The sequence below is a fragment of the Nannobrachium achirus genome (assembly GCF_963921795.1).
Source record: "Nannobrachium achirus genome assembly, chromosome: 10".
In the NCBI taxonomy this organism is placed as follows: domain Eukaryota; kingdom Metazoa; phylum Chordata; class Actinopteri; order Myctophiformes; family Myctophidae; genus Nannobrachium; species Nannobrachium achirus.
Genome location: NC_137819.1, coordinates 36880822 through 36903643, shown reverse-complemented (window position 1 = coordinate 36903643; position 22822 = coordinate 36880822). Strand labels below are relative to the sequence as shown.

Here is a 22822-nt window from a genome sequence, read left to right as displayed (position 1 = left end):
AGCCATCTTTTTTTTTACCTTTATGGCATGCTTTTAAAACTTTTTTTTGTACAGAATAACATTGTTATCTGGAACAACTTGAGCGTGAGCAACAGCCTCAGTGGGCTTATTACATTCGAGCAGCAGCAAGTTTAAACTCTGCGATATATTTTGCCTCCCTTTCCCGCGTAATCTGCTTAAACACTCAATAGCAGGTGCCTCAGATTCCCCAATCGGCCAACATCACAGGCAACCTATAGTAGATGTTCTGTTGGAATAAGTGGCACATGAGTTTTCATTTACACATTTTATTTATTTTCTCTCTTTCTCTCTCTCTCTCTCTCTCTCTCTCTCTCTCTCTCTCTCTCTCTCTCTCTCACCCCCCAGAGCTCCACTCCCAGGCGCTGGAAGCGAAGGTGGTAGCAGTTGGGTCGGCCTGGGGGCCGGCGGGTTTGGAGCGCAGGGGTGGTGCCTACGGAGGAGGACAGTACCCCCGCCCCCGAGCCTTCTCCCAGAGTGCCGTACACACCCTGGAACGGAGGGAGAGAGAGGGAGACCTGGAGAAGGTATGATGGAGGGTGATGATGGGAGGGAGGGCGGCTATAATTGCACAAAAGCTTTACAAATTGGATGCATACCATTCCGGATCGCTAGCTACCAAACAGGCTGGCTACTTAAACCATATATACTTTGTTGACTGGAGACCCCAAATTGTATTCTAAGCCTCCTCCCTTTTTCTTTTTGGTGAACATTGCCGATCTATTTTTACAAATTGTTTGCCCCAGGCCAGAATAGGAATGTTAGGGTTCATTCATGTTGTTAATGACACACTGCTTCAGGTAGATAGACCTCTTGAGAATCAGACGGTACCCAGGTTTATCCCCGGTTACTCCTGGCAGCATGTCGAAGTGGCACTGTCTTAGAAAGTTAAAGAGGTGGTGCCATAGTTTTGTACTTTTCACCATCCAACAACATCTGTGGGTGTGGCTAACTTAAGCTGGGTCACCACCCACCTGACAACCAGGGCAGGCATACTTTATGAACAGGTGGGTGTGGCCACACATCATTTTAAAACTTTTGTACACTTTTTGAGTCTTGGATATAATCATATATCTGATGATTATGTGGGGGGGGGGGGGGGGGGGTCACGGCACAATGTCTTTAACACCTCACTGCTCCAGATGAGCAGTTTGGTATCTTGCATAGTTTGCGTCTGTCGTTGGTGTGTGAATGTATGTGACAGGGTGAATATAATGCACTTTGTAAGCACTTTGAATAAAGGCATCATTAAACATTTTACATATAATTAAGAACATTTTAACATTTCTCCTGAATACATATTTCTTATGGTGAGACGTAGTATAGTCAGGTGGCCAAGGTTTTTACTATAGCAGGCAGCCATGTAAATAGTTTCAGTGTCATGATCTTAAAACTGTAAGCTGGATAGATTCATCACTGTAGTCGTCATGTGCTTGTTGCAGGTACATTACATTTGTGGTATTCAGCCTGTGTGCTTATCCAGAGTGACTTAAAGTGATTACTAGTAAAACTAAAACAGCTTAGTGCTCAGCATGTGCTGCGGGACATGTGGCCTTGCTCATAGCATCTCCATTAAGAATGCCTTGTTTCCACTCAATAGTTTGGTCTTGAATGTGAATACAGTCATAATGAATTGAATAGGCCTTTCTTGCCTTTCAAAATACACACTTACTTACAGTGAGAGCACAGGCCTACATGATAACACGGCCACTGTGACCTTTTAGTTCCAGGCTTATGTCATCAGTGTCTTACTGAACAGTGGTTCTTAAACTGTGAGTCGGGACCCTCAGGGGGGTCACCACATGGGGGTGGGGGTCCCCAGATTACAGTGAAGTGACAATCTAATGTTTAAAGACCTGTTTATTACCTGAAGAAGAACAAAAAAAGAAAAAAAAGAGAAAAAGGACCATTACTGCTTCAAACATAATCAACAAACTGGTCAAACATTGGCCAAATTGTCAAATAATATAAGAAATAGGCAAAAATCTACAAGTACTTGCAGATCTGCTATTTTCACAATATTTATCTGTCAAACAAAATGTAATGTCTCAACTCCTACAATTCCATGTGCTTGTCAGGATTATTTTGGGCCATAGCAGCCTGAAAAGGTTGAGAAGCACTGCACTAGGACACATTTTGCCACCCTACAGGTGATGTCTACCACTCACACTCCCCATAATATCGTATCGTTTCAGCTCTGAGACTCATACAATAGTAGACGAGCTGTTTGATTTCCACGGCTGCTGATGCAGAGGCTTCAGCTGGGGCTTTGCTTGGGAAAACACCAGAAAATCCCTGTCTTAATCACTCGGGTGCTGAGCCTCAACTTCAAAGCTTTCACTTTCCCCTCCTTAGAGCGCCTTTGATGGTACAATGTTGTTGATGTTTGTTTGTGCACTCTTACTCGAGACATGGGAGTACACCCCTATATTATTAAAGGGTTTCATTTCAAATGGTAAAATCATCGATGTACTCAACTCATAGCTCGATGTACTCAACTCGTAATTCTTTACATTAAACCACAACATGGTTTAATGTAAAGAATTACCATATATTGTGGTGGGTGATATTTTTGGTCAGTATACTGAAATAGGTCAAGAAATGAAGGTGCGTTGCGATGTGCCCTGACAAGGTCGCAGAAAGAGTGTTATCTCTGTTATCTTGACTTATGTAGGTCCACTTTTTTCATCCGTATTCACCTTTACTCGTTTGGAATCCCCCTCCTCCCTTCTCTCTTGTCTCTTCTCAATGTTGCCTCAAGAACAACAAAAACATTAGGAGGAATGTCACGTTTGGATATCAATAAACAGATCAGCTAAAAAAAACAGGCGCGATGAAGAAGCTAACCTCTGTATTTTCTGTCCATCTCCCTTCACTCTGTTTTTGCCAGGAGGACGGGGTGAGCTTGTTTCGTAGCCGGCCTCCGCCTCTGTCACTGTGTCAGCGCGGGGTGAGCGAGGACGTCACCAGCGACGAGGAGCGCATGGTCATCTGTGAGGAGGAGGGAGATGATGATGTCATGGGTATGTTTGTACAGCTGTCTACTAACCACTTAAGCCCTGCCCTATATACCTAGTTTTATGACATTTCACCCACTTCCTTCTGAATAGTGGAAATTATTATTTTTCCCCCCACTAATTCTGAAGAAAAAAGAAAGGGAACATTTTGGAAAATGGCCAAAATACAGATGCCATGGTAAATGTTGCTAAGAATGACACAAATGTAAAAGACAATCCGCATCACCAAACAAAGCTCCCACTTGGTGTGCAGAAGGTTTTATTTTATGTTTTTTATCTACATTATGAACTTTTGATCCAGTACCTTGCCTTGAAGGTGTGGGATGTGTATGTCTTTTCTACTCACTGTCCCAGATCGTCCCTATTCTGGCCATGTCAAGGTGAAAAGAGCAATAGGCAAACACTCAATGAAAATTGCGAGTCTACAGACTCAAATCTGACATGTTGTGAGCAGAGATTGCGTTAGACCGGGAATTGCCGGATTTGACCGATTTTTTATGGCCAAGACCGAAAAATAAAATTCCTCCCGGACATCCTGACCGATTGAAAAACCAATGGTCATTTATCATTATCGCCGTCTGCTCCTCATGCGCAGGCTGCCTGCCTCTCTCTCTCTCTCTCTCTCTCTCTCTCTCTCTCTCTCTCTCTCTCTCTCTCGCTCTTTCTCTCTCTCTCTCTCTCTCTCTCTCTCTCTCGCTCGCTCGCACGCGCGCTCCCCCGTGCTCTCTCTCTCTCTTTCTCTCTCTCGCTCGCTCATTTCAGTGTCAGTTTGCGATGCACGCACAGCATGTAAAGCCATGGGAATTAAGGAATGCACGCACGGTCAGCAATCAACCCATAAACAAACATTATACACTTGATTGAAGTTATGAGGAGAGGAGATGGAGTGGAGACAGTAGGAAGAACAAAGCCTTTTCAACTCTCCCAAAGTTGCATAACATGGACGCACTGTCACCACTCGACAGTGAGTATTGGATTAATTGCTGGCCAGATGAATATCAACCTTTTCATTATTCTGAAGTCAAGACATGGTATTGTATTGTTGGCATGAAACATGATGCAACAGAAAGACGTTGTTGTGAAAGCAGTGTGCGTGTGCCACATGCAGACAGCCTGCGCGAACAGCGCGATTAGTCCAATATAATTAATTCCCTTATGCAAGATTGAAGCGTTTTTTTCTTTTTAGCCTATACTTTTTCATTCAATTCGTTTTCAGTCCCAACTATGCAGTAGGCCTAATACTTTAACTGTTGCTATTGGCTGTTTGTGCACCTGCTTGTAATGTATGCATTAAAATGATTATGTCCGGTATATTCTTCAGATGTCCGGTAAATTTTAATCATGCCGGTCACGGTGACCGGCAGTTAAAAATCCTAGCGCAATCACTGGTTGTGAGCTTTTAGATCAGCCATCTTTGCTATTTGACACACAGCAACGTATGTAGGGTTTAACCACATGAGCCCTTCTCTGGGGGCGAACAAAAAATAGCCGGCTATTTTCGTCAAGGAGAGTTCCAGGGGGACCAAGTATACGTTTTTTACGTTTTAAGTGGTTAAAATGCTAACTCTGCATTCTCTCTCTATGTCCCCCCACCCCCCTCCTCCAGAGGATTCATGTCCTGAAGGCTCCATAGATCTCAAGTGTAAAGAGCGGGTGACAGACAGTGAGGAGGACGAACCAGATGGACAGGTACATCGAACCGTCATTATCTCACACCAGATATCAGTTTTTCTAGGACCGATTGACCTTGTCTGGCTCAATAGAGCCAATTGAAGTGCTACAAAAGTGCCAACCCTGGTCATTTTGCACAGCAGGCCAGACTAAAGCAAATGCTGAAAAGTCACTGAACGTGATTTCTATCGACATTTGACCCCATATGGCTCGATTAATCTAACAATGTCAGTCCTCCTAAAATCTTGCGGTACAATATGCGATGTCAAAGGCAATATACTACTAAAAGAACAATATATAAGCATGTATAAATCAAATCAAACTTTATTTTTGTATAGCACATTTCCACAAGGTCTAATTTTTATTTATTTTATGTATTAACTACTTTTTTTTTTTTTTTAATTTGAATCTTTTGAAATATATCTTTTTACCCATAAAAAGTTTGATTGACTGTTTGGGAAACAGAGCGTAAACCATAAACAGAATAGAATCTTCATGTAAAGAATTGTTAAATCTCAAATTGTTCTGAGAAATCACAAACGTGTTTTTTGTCCAGGCAATAGCAAAATGGAACATTGGTCAGGTTTCCCAAAGCGATTTTAGCCCATCGTAGCTCACGCATGGTCGTAGAGACCAAGCCCCGACCGTCATGTTCCCGTGTTTACATGGGCTGGGGCAGAGTGACTTAATTAGCCCCCTACAACTACACCAACATTCAGTGCTTAATACAGTCACACTCCTGTCTAAATACGGTACGGCATTCTATAATTACCCGTATCCTCCGTGTTCTTTAATAAGAAGCCTTTTTATCCGATCGCTTTCTGTTTTCCCATGTATTTCCTGGCGTTCCCCATACGCACCAACCCCATTGAGATAAACAGACAGCAAACGGATAAAAAGGCTTCTTATTAAAGAACACAGACGATACAGGTAATTATAGAATGCTGTACCGTATTTAGGCAGGTGTGAGACTTTATTAAGTACTTTGTTTGTGAAATTTGAATGATGGTGTAGTTGTAGGGGGCTAAATAAGTCGCTCTGCCCGAACCCATGTAAACCCGGGAACATGATGGTCGGGGCTTGGTCTCTACGACCATGCATGAGCTACGATGGGCTAAAATCGCTTTGGGAAACCCGTCCATTAGCATTAACACATTCCCCTCTTTCTTCTCCCCAGCATGGCTTCCAGCCGGTGTCTCGCTCCTCGCTCTCCTCCTCCTCTCCCACCATGGCCCACTCTGACTCCTCCTCCAGTAAAGGGAGTTCGGGGGGAGGAGGAGGAGGTGCAGGGCGAGGAGGAGGAGACAGCTCTGAGAGGAAGAGGAAGAGAGGCGGGCCAGACGGAGGAGAGGAGGGGAGAGGAGGCGGAGGAGCGGTAGCATCAGGAGAAGGAGGTGGTGGAGGAGGAGGGCAGGTTCTCTCTCAGTCCATCCCGGGCCTGATGCCTGACGTCCACCCTCTGTCCTCTTTCAGCCAGCTCTGTGGTGTGACGCAGGTGCTGGGCGCCGTCCGCATGGCCCCCGCCGTGGTGACCAGCGTGGCTCGGCCCGTCACCAGCGCTCCCATCCCCTTCTCCAGCAAGCCCACGGAAGGAGCCATCTCACTGGGCGGGGCCCTCGCCGCCGACAAGAAGGCCGCTCTCCTGATCGGAGGAGGAGGAGTCGGGCCTCAGCAGCTGCCGATCGCCGCAGGGGGTGGGTACCTATCTTCATCATGCCCCTCCCCCGGCCCTGTCAGTGTGAGCGGCTGCGGCGGCGGCGGATTGGTCACCGGCCTTTTTTTGGGCGGCGCCTTCCCCGGGGCCGCCCAACCGGTGCAGCTCCTGGTCCCCCAGCCGCAGCAGCAGCCCCAGCCTCCCGCCGCCTCCCTCCCCGTGCCCCTGCTTCAGCCCCAGCTCCTCCCCGCCGGTGCCTCTCTCACGCCCCCTGCTGGCCCCAAGCCGCTGGCGCAGGTCCAGTACATCCTGCCCACCGATGGGGCCGCCTCCCCCCAGCTGACGCAGCAGCCGTCGGCCGGCATCCTCGCCCTGCCCACCACCACCCCGCCCATCACCAACACCTCCCTGTCCAATGGCATGTACGCAGGGGTGGGAGTAGGGGTCAGATATGCTTCGGTCAGCAACGGAACCAGAGGTGAGATGGAGAGCACTGATTGTTAGCCCACTGTTTCTCAACGACCAAATGGGTACGGGTCTGTAACTGTGAGAATGTACAATTGGAGCCGTCTATGTGACCCCAATCTACTGTGTTAATTTAACTTTGAGAGGGTACAAATGGAACCAACACTTGTACCCTTTCAGAGTTAAAGGGACAATTTGGACCATGCTGGTGGTCCAAGAGGGCCCGACATTGAGAACAAGTGTATTGATTGAAAAAGACAAATCAATGCAAATGCAGAGATTGAGACGATCTACCGAGAAAGAACCAAATGATTGATGAGGGCAGGTACAGTCCGTGATTGAGGGGACGGGAGGGATGCTTTTGACATGAATGGGTAGTTCTTTTAACCCAGTAGTGGCTTACTCATTGTCGATTTATTTACAGCAGAGCCATAAGCAACAAATCAGTGTTCCCACTTGTTGATCTACCCAAGTCTAACGGGGATGCAGTGAGATTGCTAAAACTCTCAAAATCACTTTGAATTGTCTGAAGGATAGCCTCCCTCCAAAGCAACAACAACAAAACAGCATGTCATTATACAGCAGTCACAGTAAACCTGTTCTGGCTTTGGCTCTTTAATCAGCAGCTCTAAGGCGATTGACACTGATAGATACTGTTGACTCGGACTTCCCAATAAAGACAACAACACATTCATCTTCTGAGGGGCCTTGCTTACTCCTCTAGCCTGTAGACAGTACTAGACACATACTGGAGGAGATGGAGTATTGTTTTTATTGCCTGGAAAGGTTTGCATTGTTCACCTTAGCTGTGCTATATATAAAGCCTACTATTATACTCCCCTCTGGTTGCATAAAATGAAAATGTGAAATATTTGAGGTCAGTTTTCATTTTGGTTTATTCCCATGACAGAAGACTTTAGAAGTGATATGAACCCCTGCAGAAAGAAATGAGAACACATTACTCATTTGTGTGGCTGAGATTTTAAGAACAAATTCTGATTAATAGTGGTGTAGGAAACGTCATGATTTTTTTATATGGGTAATAATAAAAGCTTAGCTGTAATTAAATCCAGAGCATGTCAGGGAAGTCACCTGAATAATTGCTATTTATAGTCTGCTTATAGACACGAACAACACAATAAAATATCAGACATATTTCCCATCTCCATGGCTGCTTTTCCTTAAACCGCCTCCTCCTGCAGCTACAGTACTGTTTGCTTCAGAATTGCAGGAGGAATCTGGTTTACGAGGCTAGCTTTTCCTGCCTATACCTTCTTATGCACCTCTAAAAAGTGGCAAAACACAGGAAACAGATTTGATTGGCTCATGTAGAGGTAGACGATTGACGGGAGAAGTGCTGTTAAACATGAGTGTGGTTCCTCTCGCCGCGCGCCTGCCTGCTACGCCACCCACCCACCTGCCTTAATCACCTTCTATTTATATCAGAATCACAAGCAACACAAAGTAGTCCCCTAATCCACCTGAAATTCCTGCTTTGAATCAATACCATTAACCCCTCTTTGTCTCTCCTCCATGATGCCATTATTTTAACCCATTAAGACCTGAGGCTGATCCTGAGGCATACATATGCCGTCTAAATAAAACAGTTTTCTGGAGAACTTATGTTGCTATGTCAGTGGTACTCAAACTTTGTCATGTCAAGGACCCTCCCAAATGATACCGGTATGTATTTGTTGCTTTCTCAGTTTTATTGGGTTCGTTTCACTGACTGATCAATTTCTTTCTCTTTCTTTGTGTCTGTCTCTGTCTCTCTCTCCCAATATTGAACTCTTACCCTCTCTCTATTTCTCTTCATCTGTCTCTTCCTCTTGCATTCTCTCTCTCTCTCTCTCTCTCTCTCTCTCTCTCTCTCTCTCTCTCTCTCTCTCTCTCTCTCTCTCCCTCTCCCTCTCTCTCTCTGCTTCTCATCCGTCAGTCCAAACCCAGTCACCGGTCTTGCAGAGCAAGATGTTGGTTCCCATGGCAACAGTCAGGACGGGATCCACTCCTCCTCATCCTTCTATCTCCCTGGTGGCTCCTCCTCTTCCTGTGCAGAATGGCGCACCGGCAGGAAACAAGGTACCTACAGCTACACAGACAGTAGTCTCGCGTGGCCAGACTGTTGCCTCCGCGATTTGGTCAAATGCTCCCGGCATATACAGTCTGGCAAACCGGAATAGAAATGATGAGTGCGAGATGAAGGGGAAGTGAAGCCCCCTCGTCACTTCCGTTTCAGTCTCACATCGCACATATTTATCATTATATAAATAAAAATCATATAAGCATGTTTAGCTTGCTGCTTAGCAGAAATGACATTTTAAAATATATTTTCTTGAACGGTAATGCCCGTTTCCATTACTCGCCGTTCGGGAGCTGCTGTTCCAGACTCTATATAGCATTCAGAGATTGTGGAATAGTTTTCTGGCTACGCGAGACTACACAGACAGCAACTGCCCACTGTACTGACCACTTAAACAAGGTACCTACAACTACACAGACAGCAACAGCCCACTGTACTGACCACTTAAACAAGGTAGCTGCAGCTACACAGACAGCAACAGCCCACTGTACTGACCACTTAAACAAGGTACCTACAGCTACACAGACAGCAACAGCCCACTGTACTGACCACTTAAACAAGGTACCTACAGCTACACAGACAGCAACAGCCCACTGTACTGACCACTTAAACAAGGTACCTACAACTACACAGACAGCAACAGCCCACTGTACTGACCACTTAAACAAGGTACCTACAGCTACACAGACAGCAACAGCCCACTGTACTGACCACTTAAACAAGGTACTTACAGCTACACAGATAGCAACAGCCCACTGTACTGACCACTTAAACAAGGTACCTACAGCTACACAGATAGCAACAGCCCACTGTACTGACCACTTAAACAAGGTAGCTACAGCTACACAGACAGCAACAGCCCACTGTACTGACCACTTAAACAAGGTACCTACAGCTACACAGACAGCAACAGCCCACTGTACTGACCACTTAAACAAGGTAGCTGCAGCTACACAGACAGCAACAGCCCACTGTACTGACCACTTAAACAAGGTACCTACAGCTACACAGACAGCAACAGCCCACTGTACTGACCACTTAAACAAGGTACCTACAGCTACACAGACAGCAACAGCCCACTGTACTGACCACTTAAACAAGGTACCTACAGCTACACAGACAGCAACAGCCCACTGTACTGACCACTTAAACAAGGTACCTACAGCTACACAGACAGCAACAGCCCACTGTACTGACCACTTAAACAAGGTAGCTGCAGCTACACAGACAGCAACAGCCCACTGTACTGACCACTTAAACAAGGTACCTACAGCTACACAGACAGCAACAGCCCACTGTACTGACCACTTAAACAAGGTACCTACAGCTACACAGACAGCAACAGCCCACTGTACTGACCACTTAAACAAGGTACCTACAGCTACACAGACAGCAACAGCCCACTGTACTGACCACTTAAACAAGGTACCTACAGCTACACAGATAGCAACAGCCCACTGTACTGACCACTTAAACAAGGTACTTACAGCTACACAGATAGCAACAGCCCACTGTACTGACCACTTAAACAAGGTACCTACAGCTACACAGATAAAAACAGCCCACTGTACTGACCACTTAAACAAGGTAGCTACAGCTACACAGACAGCAACAGCCCACTGTACTGACCACTTAAACAAGGTAGCTGCAGCTACACAGACAGCAACAGCCCACTGTACTGACCACTTAAGCCCTATTTCATACACCTCGAAAATAGCTGATCGTGATTTTCAACATCAGCGTTATATTTGTTGTGAGGCTGATCAGGGATGCAACAGTTAATACCATACATATACCATACATGTATGGTATCAGGTTGGGGTGCTGAGAACCAAGTTAAAGAACATCCTGGTTTGATTCCCCCACTGGCGGACTTTGGTGTGTGTCACTCCCCAACTCTCTCTCCCTGTTTCTTAATCTTCAATAAAGGCAAGAAAAGTCAGGAACAAAAAGACTTTAAGCACTTATTCTTAGTGAGAAGGACCTGAGTTGCAACTGTACTTGGACCACTTGAATGCACCAAAATAACACATAGATATGACCACATAATATATATTTTATGTTGGAAGGTTTTATTTGTATATATTCAAGCAGTGATCAGATCAGCCAACAATAGAAAGCAAAGCTGTCTATAACTAGCAGCAATGAAAAGTAAATGTATACAACATTAACTTGAAGCATTGAACGCCTTAACTCCAATTTGCGTAATAATGACAGGCTTCATTGTTCGTTCGTCTTTTTTTTTTTTTTGACTCTAAGGCCGTTCAACCTAAATCATTTACTCATTGCCTCATTTCCTATCGAGATTGGAGTCACCTTGGTTTTATGCAGTCTGAACAAGGCTCCAGAATGTGGTTCAAAATCAAGTCTGATTTACAAACATCAGTCTCCATGTGTTTTTTTTTTATTCAACCTGTTGGTTAGACTAAAGATCTGATCTGATGTGTGTGTGTGTGTGTGTGTGTGTATGTGTATGTGTGTGTGTGTGTGTGTGTAGGTGTGTGTGTGTGTGTGTGTGTGTGTGTGTGTGTGTGTGTGTGTGTGTGTGTGTGTGTGTGTGTGTGTGTGCGCGCGTGCTTGTGTGTGTGCACGTGCGTGCGTTTGTGTGTGCATGTGTGTGTTCGCTTCATCCCCACAGCAGCAGGCATGTGCACACATAGACATCAAAGGGCTTGAACCCCTGTCCTTTTATCCTCTGTCTGTAAAAAGTGCCCTCTCCAGACCATGAATGCAGTTTTTACCATGTTGAAAGAAATGCAAATGCCCTTGTTCCATAGCCTGGCAGGGCCCGACGTCATACTGCGTTCACTCACTCATTCCTTCCACAGTATAACGTCTGGACTTCCAGGTATTGGCAGCGAGTATTATGATTATTTTCTGATCGGAGCCAATCAGTGACTGCTTCCGCACAACAAACGTAGCTGTCTTTCCTGACAACAAGGGAAAAGATTTCCCTGATTGGTCCATGTGTAGACGGTGACGTAGATGCATGCTGCAGCCTGCAGCATTTTCAAAACAACAATGGCTGCCCTCGCGATGCAACAGTTAACGCTCTAACCATAAAACAAGCTATAAGTGCAGTTATTTCAGAGTTGGAATCAATTACAACAATTAAAAAGGAACACGGGGGATTCGCTAGTGGAGTTTATCGGCCGAAAAGACGTGTTTGTTTGACGTTCTTCCGACTGGCTGAGAGATGTTATGCTACGCTGATTGGTTAGAGGAGTCTGTCTGTCAAGGCAAGTACTCCCGCCCACTTTTCAAGCTGCCAATAGGCCGAAGGCCAGACGTTACTGTGGAAGGAATGAGTGAGTGAACGCAGTATGACGTCGGGCCCCGCCAGGCTACTTGTTCCATGCCATACCTGAAGGCAGCATTCAAGAGAAGTGCCTTTTTCAAACTCTCCTGAACATCATCTTATGTTGAAAGAATTGTCCTCTCTGAGTAGAAATCCATACCATTACGCCACACCTCCAGTATTGACTTGATTATGCTTAGTTTAGTGTGGTATCACGCATCGAAAATAGCCGACCTCCAAGCTCACAACGCGTCGCATTGTGAGCTTGGAGGTCTGGTATTTTTTGATATTTCCACCAAAAGGCCCTTTTAGACATTTCAGCCGCTGCCTCTCTTAAAATTCTCTGCACGTCCCTGCCCACAGCAGATCATCCAGATCGCCCCGATGCCCGTGGTCCAGACCAGCGTCCACCCCGCTGCCGCCGCTGCAGTGCACCCTGGGAACCCCTTCCCTGTTTCCATGGCCACGGTGATGACCCCCGGAACGACGGCCCCTCAGACAGTTCTGCTCTCGTCGCCACCCACCAGGTACAGCTGTTACCAGGGGCGTCACAAGGTGTAGGAAAGTGGGACTGAGTTACTGGGGCCCAAGGTGGAGGGGGCCCTAATAACTTTATCTATTGAAAAATAGCAGATATACAAGCTCACAGCGCGGCACCGAGTGCTGCGCTGCGAGCTTGTAGATCTGCTATTTTTGAAAAGTTGTGAAAATGTGTGAAAATCTTTGAATATATGTATTTTTTAAGAGAAAATTTCTAACTAAAACTTTGCTTCTGGGGGGTCCCTGGAACTAAATATTTTGAGATCGGGGTCCGTGGCCAAATACATATCATCTTGGGGGTCCTTGACATAGGTTTCTTGCACACATTTTCACGATTTTTCAAAAATAGCAGATATACAAGCTCGCAGCGCGGCACTCGGTGCCGCGTTGTGAGCTTGTATATCGGCTATTTTTCAATGGTTAACATTCATGGGGGGCCCGCAGTGAATCCTTGTACCCAGGGCCCATAATTTGGTGTGACGCCCCTGGCTGTTACTGACCAGTTCACCTGGAGCACTGGTCTGTATGCCATGGGGACGCGGAAACACAAAGAGGCTCATAAACGCAATTGATCTGAGTTTCGGCTACACCGGTAGATAACTCGCCGAACCTTCAGTTTAAACACAACACACTTCGTCCCCCAGGGGTCAATGCTTCAGAATCAGAATTTATTGTCACATCACAGGTGAAACGTGTGGGTGAAATTCATTTTTTCTGTGTCACGTTCTATCATAACCCAAGGCAGAAACAGCCCTCACCCGCCCTCTGGGCCATGTGTCGTGAGCTTGTAGATGGGCTATTCTCCCCAGAATATTCTCCTATTTGCACCTAATTTTCACCTATTTTGACATGCCCAGAATTGGGGAACTAGGGTTCATGTGGTGAAGGGACGTTTATGTACAAGTCACATGATGAGCACATTGTTCTGTCATCTCACAACTTGCCAAAGACTAGGTATTTTGATTCACCCAATCAGAAATCCAGCGTAGCTAAATAGTACAACTTCACGACAACCTCACTTCAGTCTCATTTGCTACAAGCTAACTCAAACACGGCCTCATACCCACAGTGCAACTCAGGCGGTTCATTTTAAGCACTCCTCTATCCTCTGTTCATTCTACATGCATAGCTGTCACAACTTGAAGTACAGCTGTCAGAGTTCAAATTCCGTCCACCTCCCTGGCCTCCTGCATCTAGTTCTTATGTTAATGGCTCTTTCTGTGATTGTACTGTGATTCTATGGATTGTTCTAATCTACGATATGTGCTATCTTAATTCATGCAATTGAAAGGTTCAATGTTATGTTCATGTAGTAACTGTATTTATTTTTATGCTCTGCTCCGGGGGGTCTTGTGATCTCAGATTCTGTGTCATACTTTGCACAGATAATCTGTTATACTGTATCACAGGAGCAGTCAGGCCGCCAAACTGATGCAATATCATTGCAATAAAATGGTAAACGGTTAATCCTGAGCTGAGGTTTATAACTGGATGATAGTTAGATTGGGGGTTACTTTATGTCCCTGCTACATACTAACGTCATGTCAAGGGGGTGTACGTGTACTGTATATCAAGCTCAAGCTAGTAGGCTCCTGACCTATGGGTCACATCATGGCTCCCAAATCGTTTGTTCCAAAGGCTACCAGGTGTGTGCCTATCCAGTACCATGTGTTTGTTTTAACTGAGTTCAAAAGACTTCCTAAATACCAGATTTGCAGTACTTGCGTTTAAAATGAACAGAAACACCAAGCACAGAAATAGATTGATATCTATGACAGATTGATTGATTGATTGATTGATTGATTGATGGATTATTCTGTTGTTCAGAATCACCTATGTCCAGTCCAGCCCAGGGGTCGGCACAGCAACGGTCCAAGAAGCCCCTCCCCCTCCAGGCCCCACCTACCTCCCGTCACCCTTGGCAACCCTTGGCTTCACAGCCATCGCCCCGGTGGGACAAACGCTAGTTCAGCCAATCGTAGCCGCCGGTCAACAACCACTACTTGCTCCAGTCCCGCCCTTCAGCTGTCAATCACAGACACCCTCACAGGCCTCGGCAACTGCCGGTCGCCAGGTAAACACGTGGACATATAAATGTGTGAGTCATTGTTGTTGATATGAAAACGTTTGATATGAGAACCACTGGCCAAATGCATAACGAACTTGGGGTCCTTGAAGATAGATAGATAGATAGATAGATAGATAGATAGATAGATAGATACCGGTAGATAGATACCTTTATTATCCCAAGGGGGAAATTCAGTAAAGATAAAAAGGTTGAGGTCTGTATTACACCTATGGTCTGTGACACTGATCCCCCCCAGGGGGGTCTCCAAATGATATTGTGCGGTCCCCAGATGATTAGTTTAATATGCAACATTGTTTCCTCACTCAACAGTAAACAAACCAGCATACTAGTGTATACAGGGTACTAACACATTTGTAAAGTTACAATGTAATGACGTTTAAGTCATTTTTAATACCAAATTGTCCAAATTGTCAAATATTTTGCAAGAGGCAAACATTGTGAAAATAGACAATCTACAAGCTTACAACGTGGAACCGGGTCAAACTAAATGTAAGGCCTACAATTCCACGTGCTAGTCAGGGGGTGTGGGGTCCCCAGTTCAAATATGATTGGGGGGGGGGGGGGGGGGGGGGGGGGGATTGCAGCCTGAAAAGTTTGGGAACCCTTGTTCTATTAAAAAGGTCCTCTTGACAACGCGTCCCTCCGTTGCTTGTGGACCAGGTGCTAACCGCTGTCTACCCCGCCGGACCAACGGTCGCCATGGCAGCGGGGATGGTCCCCGTGACAACGACCATGCCGCCGGCCGCGGCGACGGCCGCCCACGGCACGGCGAGCCCCTCGTCCCCGCTGGCCGCGGGCATTCAGGGAGCGGTGACCGCCACCGCCACGGACCAGGCCAGCCCGCCACGGGGGGAGCTGCTGGAGCACAAGGTGAAGGTGGAGGTGAAGGTGGAGAGCCAGGCGGATTCTCAGACGGAGTTCGGAGGTCATCACAGCTGGGCTAACTCCAGGAGTAGCGCCACCACCACAGGTAAAAACAACTGGACTGGAGGAGAAAAGTCCTAGCTGTGACCGTTCGTATACTAAGCTGCGACCTACGGTCACAATGATTGGCAGTCCCTGGAAGCCATATATATTTTGTTGTATGACAAATGGCAAATCTGCAAGCTCACAATGCATCGCATCAAAACATTTTCTTTAAAATCTATTATTAAACTGTGACGTTATCAAACATACATATCAAACATATCAGAAAAGATAATGCATGTATTTAATTCAGTCTGGACAAAAAACTCCTAGTCGGTACAAAACCGCCTGGAGATGACGCGCTCTCTGCGAGAGTAGAAAAGTATTTTTGTTTACTGGGTGCAGATTCAGGTAAATATCAGGAAGAAAGGGAATATCCGCACTCTCTGCAGTAGTTTCTTGTTTTGTATTTTTATTTCTTTAAAGCACGCGTTTTGACTGACGCTGAGAAAGGCCACAGGCCCAAACCGGTCCGTCTGACCATCTTCTACACTGGTGAGACTGCTGTTGTGCTTTAAAGAAATAAAAATACAAAACAAGAAACTACTGCAGCGAGTGCGGATATTCCCTTTCTTCCTTTAATTCAGTCTGACCACCAGGTTAACTCTTGAGTGACCAGAGGGGGATATGGAAAGCAGAGGCATGGATTTCCAAATTGAATTCCTGCTTTAAACTATATAACTATACACAGTGTTTGCTTATATATCTCCTTGGCAGACACAGACGAGGACATCGCTCGCCACATCAAAGAGGAGAACCTGAGCGACGGCTACGGCAGAGACAGCCAGGGGGAGATGTACGGAGAGACGGACAGAGCGGTGAAGAGGGAGAGAGGAGAAACCAAGAGGACTGAGGACCACAGCACAGGGGGCAACGGCAGAGAGGTGGGGTTCATTCATTAATTTCCTGTCAGTCACTCACACACTCATTCATCTATTCCAGGGGTTCTCAAACCTTTTTAGGCTGTGACCCCCAAAATAAACATATATGAACTGGGACCCCCACCCTGACAAGCCCTTGGAATTGTAGGTTACCTTCAGGCAATAAAAGCCAGAGGGTTCCTGAGCAAGACTCTGAACCCCTAGTTGCTCCCCGTGAGCAGGTTGGAGCCTTGCATGGTTTCCTCCGCCATCGGTTTATGAATTTGTGTGTGAATGGGTGAATGTAATGCACAATCTCTGTAAATTGCCTTGGATAAAGGCACTGTATAAATGCACCATTTACCATTTTGAGAGAGCTTGTAGATTATCTATTTCCGGTGCTCGACACCGGCGCGCAACAAAATCCCTTTTTACCTTTTACTCACTTAGCGATCATGCAAGACAGTGTACAAATGTCAAATTATCACTGAGGATTTTACAGTGTAGACTTTGGGTCTGTGGCGTGAACTGATGTGTATAAAACTGGAGAACAATGGTTTAGTTCACATAAATTCACACAGATTGTTTCTGAGACTGAGACATTGGCACTAAGCTCTATTTTCTCTCTCCTCCCATCAGGCTGAACCCTGCTCCCCTCCTCGGCCCCCTCTCCCCCCTCCCCCCACGGACAGAGAGCCCACCTCTTCCTCAAAGAAGACAAAATTCCGCCCCCCGCCACTCAAAAAGACACCTGACTCTGTGGACAGGTAAGCATGATGGACAGTTGGCACATGCCACAAAAGCACACTATGTAGAAGCAAAAGAAACTTTACTGTTAAAACAGCGAATTACATTTTGGCATGATGTTAGTGAGTTGTGGATGGGTTTTTGAGAGTGTACCTAAAGGATATGAACTCAAAAGTACATACTGGCACTGGACAGGACAACAGGACAATCTCCATCGCAATGGCCCCAATCTATCCATAGCAAAACGTGCCTACACTGCCTTTGAGTAAAGCTTTGGATCCCTCTGCATCCTCTGCATGGCTGGAGTTGTACAGGAGCCAACTGTGTCCAACAGTACAAGACAAGCTCTGGGGTTTGAGTGTGTGAACATGAACTGCAGCAACTGGCCCTGGGTCACACTGCTATAAATAAGAATGAGTTCATTGTCCACTTGGTTTGCTTAACCACATGAACCCTAGCATCCCTGTTCTGGTTATGTCATTATGGGCAAAACTTGAAAATAAGCGAACATTTGGCAAAGAAATAGAAGATTTAAAAGCTCACAACTACTCGCGTTGTGAGCTTGTGGATTGTCTGGTTTCTGTGAAGAGATTTGGTGTGTATAGCGTTTGTTCTAAATGTAGGGTCCGGGGACCCTCAGGGTTCTTTGAGGGGGTCCTTGGAATTAAAACGTTTGCGAACCATTGGTGTAGAGGGAAAATTGGTGGAGGTCAAGTACAGACCCCTGGTGATTGAAGTACAGGGTTTAAGTGATTAAGTGATTAAATAAGGTTTCATAATCTATTTTTTTATTTTATTTCCACAAGTTCATCATCATCATCATCACCATGTGTTTACTGTGTTCTTAGGGTGCTGTCGGGAGCGTCCTTCGAGGAGCGTTTTGCTGAGCTGCCAGAATTTAAACCTGAGGAGGTCCTCCCCTCCCCCACGCTGCAGAGTTTGGCCACCTCGCCGCGGGCCATCCTGGGCAGCTACCGCAGGAAGAGACGCAACTCCACCGGTGAGGGACCAACATCACACACACACACACACACACACACACACACACACACACACACACACACACACACACACACACACACACACAGCATGCGGCACCGAGTGCCGCGCTGCAAGCTTGTAGATCTGCTATTTTTGAAAAGTCTTGGAAATGTGTGCGAATCTTTGAATATATGTATTTTTTAAGCGAACTTTTGGGGGGTCCCTGGAACAAAATATTTTGAGATGGTTGTCCGTGGCCAAATACATATCATTTTTGGAGGTCCTTCACATAAAAAGGTTTGAGCACCACTGACATAGAAACATTTTCAAAAAACCTTCAAACAATTGCACACATTTTCACGATTAAAAAAAACAGATCTACAAGCTCGCACTGCTATTTTTCAATAGTTAAAGCACAAAATAACACAGTGAATTATTGTACCCAGGGCCCAGAATTTGGTGCGACACCCCTGCACACACACACACACACACACACACACACACACACACACACACACACACACACACACACACACACACACACACACCTGTGAATAGGGCTGCCACTGTTGTTTTAGCCTTTGTTATTCTGATAGCCTTTTAAAATGTTTGATTAAAGGGATAGTTCACCAACAAAATGACTTATTTCCTATCAATTACCTACAATTCATGGCTTTTTCAGTTTTTGTCGCATTCCTAAGCCAATCATTTTATGACCAGCAGTGGTTCCCTATGGAGACACAAAGGAGACTCTTTGTGTCGCCTACCAGATACATGAGGGTCTTTATTATTATCCTCAAATTATTGGCTTGGTAATGCAACAAAAACTAAGAATTCTCCATTCATTCTCAATGGGGTGTGTGTCTGTGTTAAGTTATTTTTTGGATGAAGTACTCCTTTAAGACCTGAGGCTGATTCTACAGATGCCTTCTAAAATCAGTAGTTCTCAAAAATAGCGAATCTACAAGCTTTTGAGCTATTTTTGAATAGCCAACGCTAAAATCTAAGACGACAGACGCTTTCCCAGTTTTAAAGGGTTAATTTAATAATCGAGAAGCAAATTGTTTGGGATGATGAATTTTGTTTTCAATGAATACAATATTATGATTTCTATAGTCGACTACCGAATGGATTAGTGTGATTAAACACTTAAGCCCTATTTTAGTCGTACAATAGTGTTGCACAAAAATAGACAACATAGACAATCTACATGCTCACAACACATTGTGTTGTTTTTATGTACACGATTTTTTTATTCCCCCCGAAAATTGGTTGTTTCTATTAAATTGATTTGTTTATTAACTGATAAATGCCTGCATGTGAGCTAAAACTCACAGTAGTGATGAACTCGATCTGCACTTTTCAACAGCGACTCAAGACACTTCATTACAAAATCAAACCCAATATGCTTTATTATTAGAATGTGGATATTATGTTATGTAATTGAACACCCCGGTATACTTGTCCCTTCTCATGATCCACTGTACTGCTACTTTGTCTTTCCCCCCGCCACTCTCTCCTTGTTCCCCTTCTTGGTTTCTTTCCTACCCTCTGTTTGCCCCGTCCTTCTGTTCCTTCCTCAAAGCAACCTTTTATCTCAAATCATCACCCTCTGCTATCCCTCTCTGTCTTTGCACTGGCCCTTTCCTGTATGTGTACCTCTCGTATCCTCAATCACGCACGCACGTGCACACACGTGCACACACACACACACACACACACACACACACACACACACACACACACACACACACACACACACACACACACACACACACACTCACACCTCCGGATTCTACCAGTGTCAGTTTGAATTTCACCCACTTTTTTTTCGTTACTTCTGTAAACCTGTTATGTGACAATTAGGGCTGTCACAATTATTACATAATCGTCTAATCGCAATTATTTGACATAATCGCAAATATTTGGTCATAATCGTCATTTACAAACATTTTCAGAAATAGTGGAAATAGCAGATCTACAAGCTCACAACGCATCGCGATGCGACGCGTTGTGAGCTTGTAGATCGGCTATTTCCACAATCAATGTTATTTTTTAAGTAGTAAGTTGTCAAATTTCTTTGTATATTTAGGTTATGTGTCATATCTGCCATGTGAAACTTCAAAGCCTAAAAGCCAAACAGAAATGTAATTATCAACGACAAATACACAATTAAATCGTTAATCGCAGTTATTTGAGTGACAATAATCGTCATGTAAAATGTCATAATCGTGACAGCCCTAGTGACAATAAAGCTGATTGTGATTCACCCCCCCTCCAGAGCTGGAGCCCACAGCGGAGGAACCCAGCTCTCCCAGGAGGAAGACCCGTCGGCTCTCCAGCTGCAGCTCGGAGCCCAGCACCCCCAAGAGCGCCGCCAAGTGTGAGGGAGACATCTTCACCTTCGACAGAACTGGTATGACGGAAACTCTGCTGCGTCCACACAGCCAATGTTACTTTACCACCTGAACCCATTGAGACCTGGCACGAATCTGTGTCACTCTAGATTTTAACCACTTTAACCATTATTTTATGCTTTAGCTCTGTGGTTCTCAACCTTTTCAGGCCGCAACCCCCAAAATAATTACATTTTAACTGGGGACCCCCCAACCCTGATGAGCACTAAGAGTTGAGGAATTACATTTTGTATAACACGGTTCTATTGTGAAAATAGCAGATCTACATGCTCATAATGCCTCGCGTTGCGAGATCGGCTATTTTCACAATTTCTGCCCTCTAATATTTGCCTCTTAAATTGTCACTTTAGAAATGTTCAGATACCCTCTATACACTAGGCCTGGGGCGGTATCGACATTTTGTTACCGCGATTACCGTCTTCCCATTTACCGACGGTACTGCGGTAATTACCGCACCCCCGTATCTATTAATTAAGGTTCGGCGATAAGCCAAAATATTGCAATCATCTTCCCTAAAGTCGCCTCTCCACAGTGGAGAGGCGACACAGCCTGACCGCCCGAGTTATACTTCTCCGTACAGCACAGCGGGTATGGCTTTGAAAGGAGCAGATCTACAAGCTCACAACACATTGCATCCGCGACGCGTTCTGAGCTTTTAGATCTGCACTGTCGGGTTACCATAGTAACGTAGGCTAGCTAGTAGGCTTTTCAGACACAAACAGCTGTGTGAACAAACCAGAAGAGGAAGGGTAGTCAGATCGTGTACAGTGATTCTGTAAACTCACGTCACGTCTCAACTCTCAAATCGCAGTGATTGAGTGCTGCTATATACAGGTTTTAGTTACAAGACTTGACAGAAAAGGTTATAAAATCTCCGACGCGCCGCCGAACGGGCACAACGTGCGACGCGATGGAAAAAGTAAAATAGTTTCATTTTCGGCTTTAGTCCACGCGGCCCGCGCTCCGCCAGTAATCCGTATGAATAAAAAAAGATATGCCACAACACAAGGTATGTATTAACATCCTTGTGTCGAGTGGATTACAAAGAAAGTTTACGCTGCTCTGTACTCCTCTACGCAGGCAGCTGCAGGAGTGACTGTCTGTGTCTGAGTGAGAGTGACGTATGTGGCTTCCAAACTGTGGTACACGGCCCAGAGCAGAGCGGCATGGAGCGCATGCGGTCCTCGCTTCTCCCCTGTTTTAAAACTCGCTTGTTTTCCAATAAAAAATAGACTTTTTTTTGTCTTTTTTTACCGCGGTAAGCACACTGACACCGCGGTAGACCTCGGTTTACCGCGGTACGGCGGTACGGCGGTTACCGTGTCCAACCCTACTATACACTTAAACTTTATGTTGGTTTGTTTACTGTTGAGTTGGAAAACAGTGTTGCACATTAAGTTAATCATCTGGGAGTCCCAACCCACAGGTTGAGAACCACTGCTTTAGCTGTTAAAAAAAAATAGCAGATATACGAGGTCACACACACTATATACTTTGTTAACCGGGGTCCCCCAGGGGCATCTGTACCTTTTCACCGAATGTTCACCTATTTTCACCAAATATTTGTATATTATTATGACATGCCCGGAATAGTGACACTAGAGGGTTCATCTGGTTAAAACATCAGTAGTCAAGTCAAGCCATCTTTATTTATATTCCTGCATGTTTAAAAACAACAGGAGTTGACCTACAGAGCTTTGCATGTGTGACACCCACACACACACACACACACACACACACACACACACACACACACACACACACACACACACACACACACACACACACTAGAGATGCATTTGTGTTTTCTTTATCCACATCATCCTCATTTTTGAATAATTCTTTTGTCCCTGTCCCTGAATAATTATATATTTGACCAAAGAATTGTGGTTCTCCACTTGCTGAACAGTTGAATGGCATCGTATTCTGTTGACGCCTGAAGGTTTTTCAGTAAAATGGACCGTTGTTGTGTTAACAGTGCAGCTCATTGTTTCCCAAGGTACAGAATCAGAAGATGTA

At 45.3% G+C, this 22822-nt stretch overlaps 1 protein-coding gene across 5 annotated transcripts in view; it reads left to right on the top strand.

Moving 5' to 3' along the window:
• The window catches only part of cica (capicua transcriptional repressor a), a 59358-nt gene that overhangs the window by 33515 nt on the left and 3021 nt on the right, over window positions 1-22822 (top strand). The window contains exons 9-21 of one of the 5 annotated variants that reach the window (XM_080734859.1): window positions 367-545; window positions 2909-3041; window positions 4642-4724; window positions 5884-6400; window positions 8762-8904; window positions 12567-12730; window positions 14571-14817; window positions 15493-15802; window positions 16516-16682; window positions 17298-17425; window positions 18254-18405; window positions 20668-20802; window positions 22803-22822. The exon at window positions 22803-22822 is cut by the window's right edge and continues 106 nt beyond it. In XM_080734859.1, the coding sequence (XP_080590985.1) occupies window positions 367-545; window positions 2909-3041; window positions 4642-4724; window positions 5884-6400; window positions 8762-8904; window positions 12567-12730; window positions 14571-14817; window positions 15493-15802; window positions 16516-16682; window positions 17298-17425; window positions 18254-18405; window positions 20668-20802; window positions 22803-22822 (2378 nt within the window). Of the gene's footprint in view, window positions 1-366; window positions 546-2908; window positions 3042-4641; window positions 4725-5883; window positions 6839-8761; window positions 8905-12566; window positions 12731-14570; window positions 14818-15492; window positions 15803-16515; window positions 16683-17297; window positions 17426-18253; window positions 18406-20667; window positions 20803-22802 lie in introns of all 5 variants that reach the window. The other 4 variants (XM_080734860.1, XM_080734857.1, XM_080734858.1 and 1 more) reach the window with 4 other exon arrangements.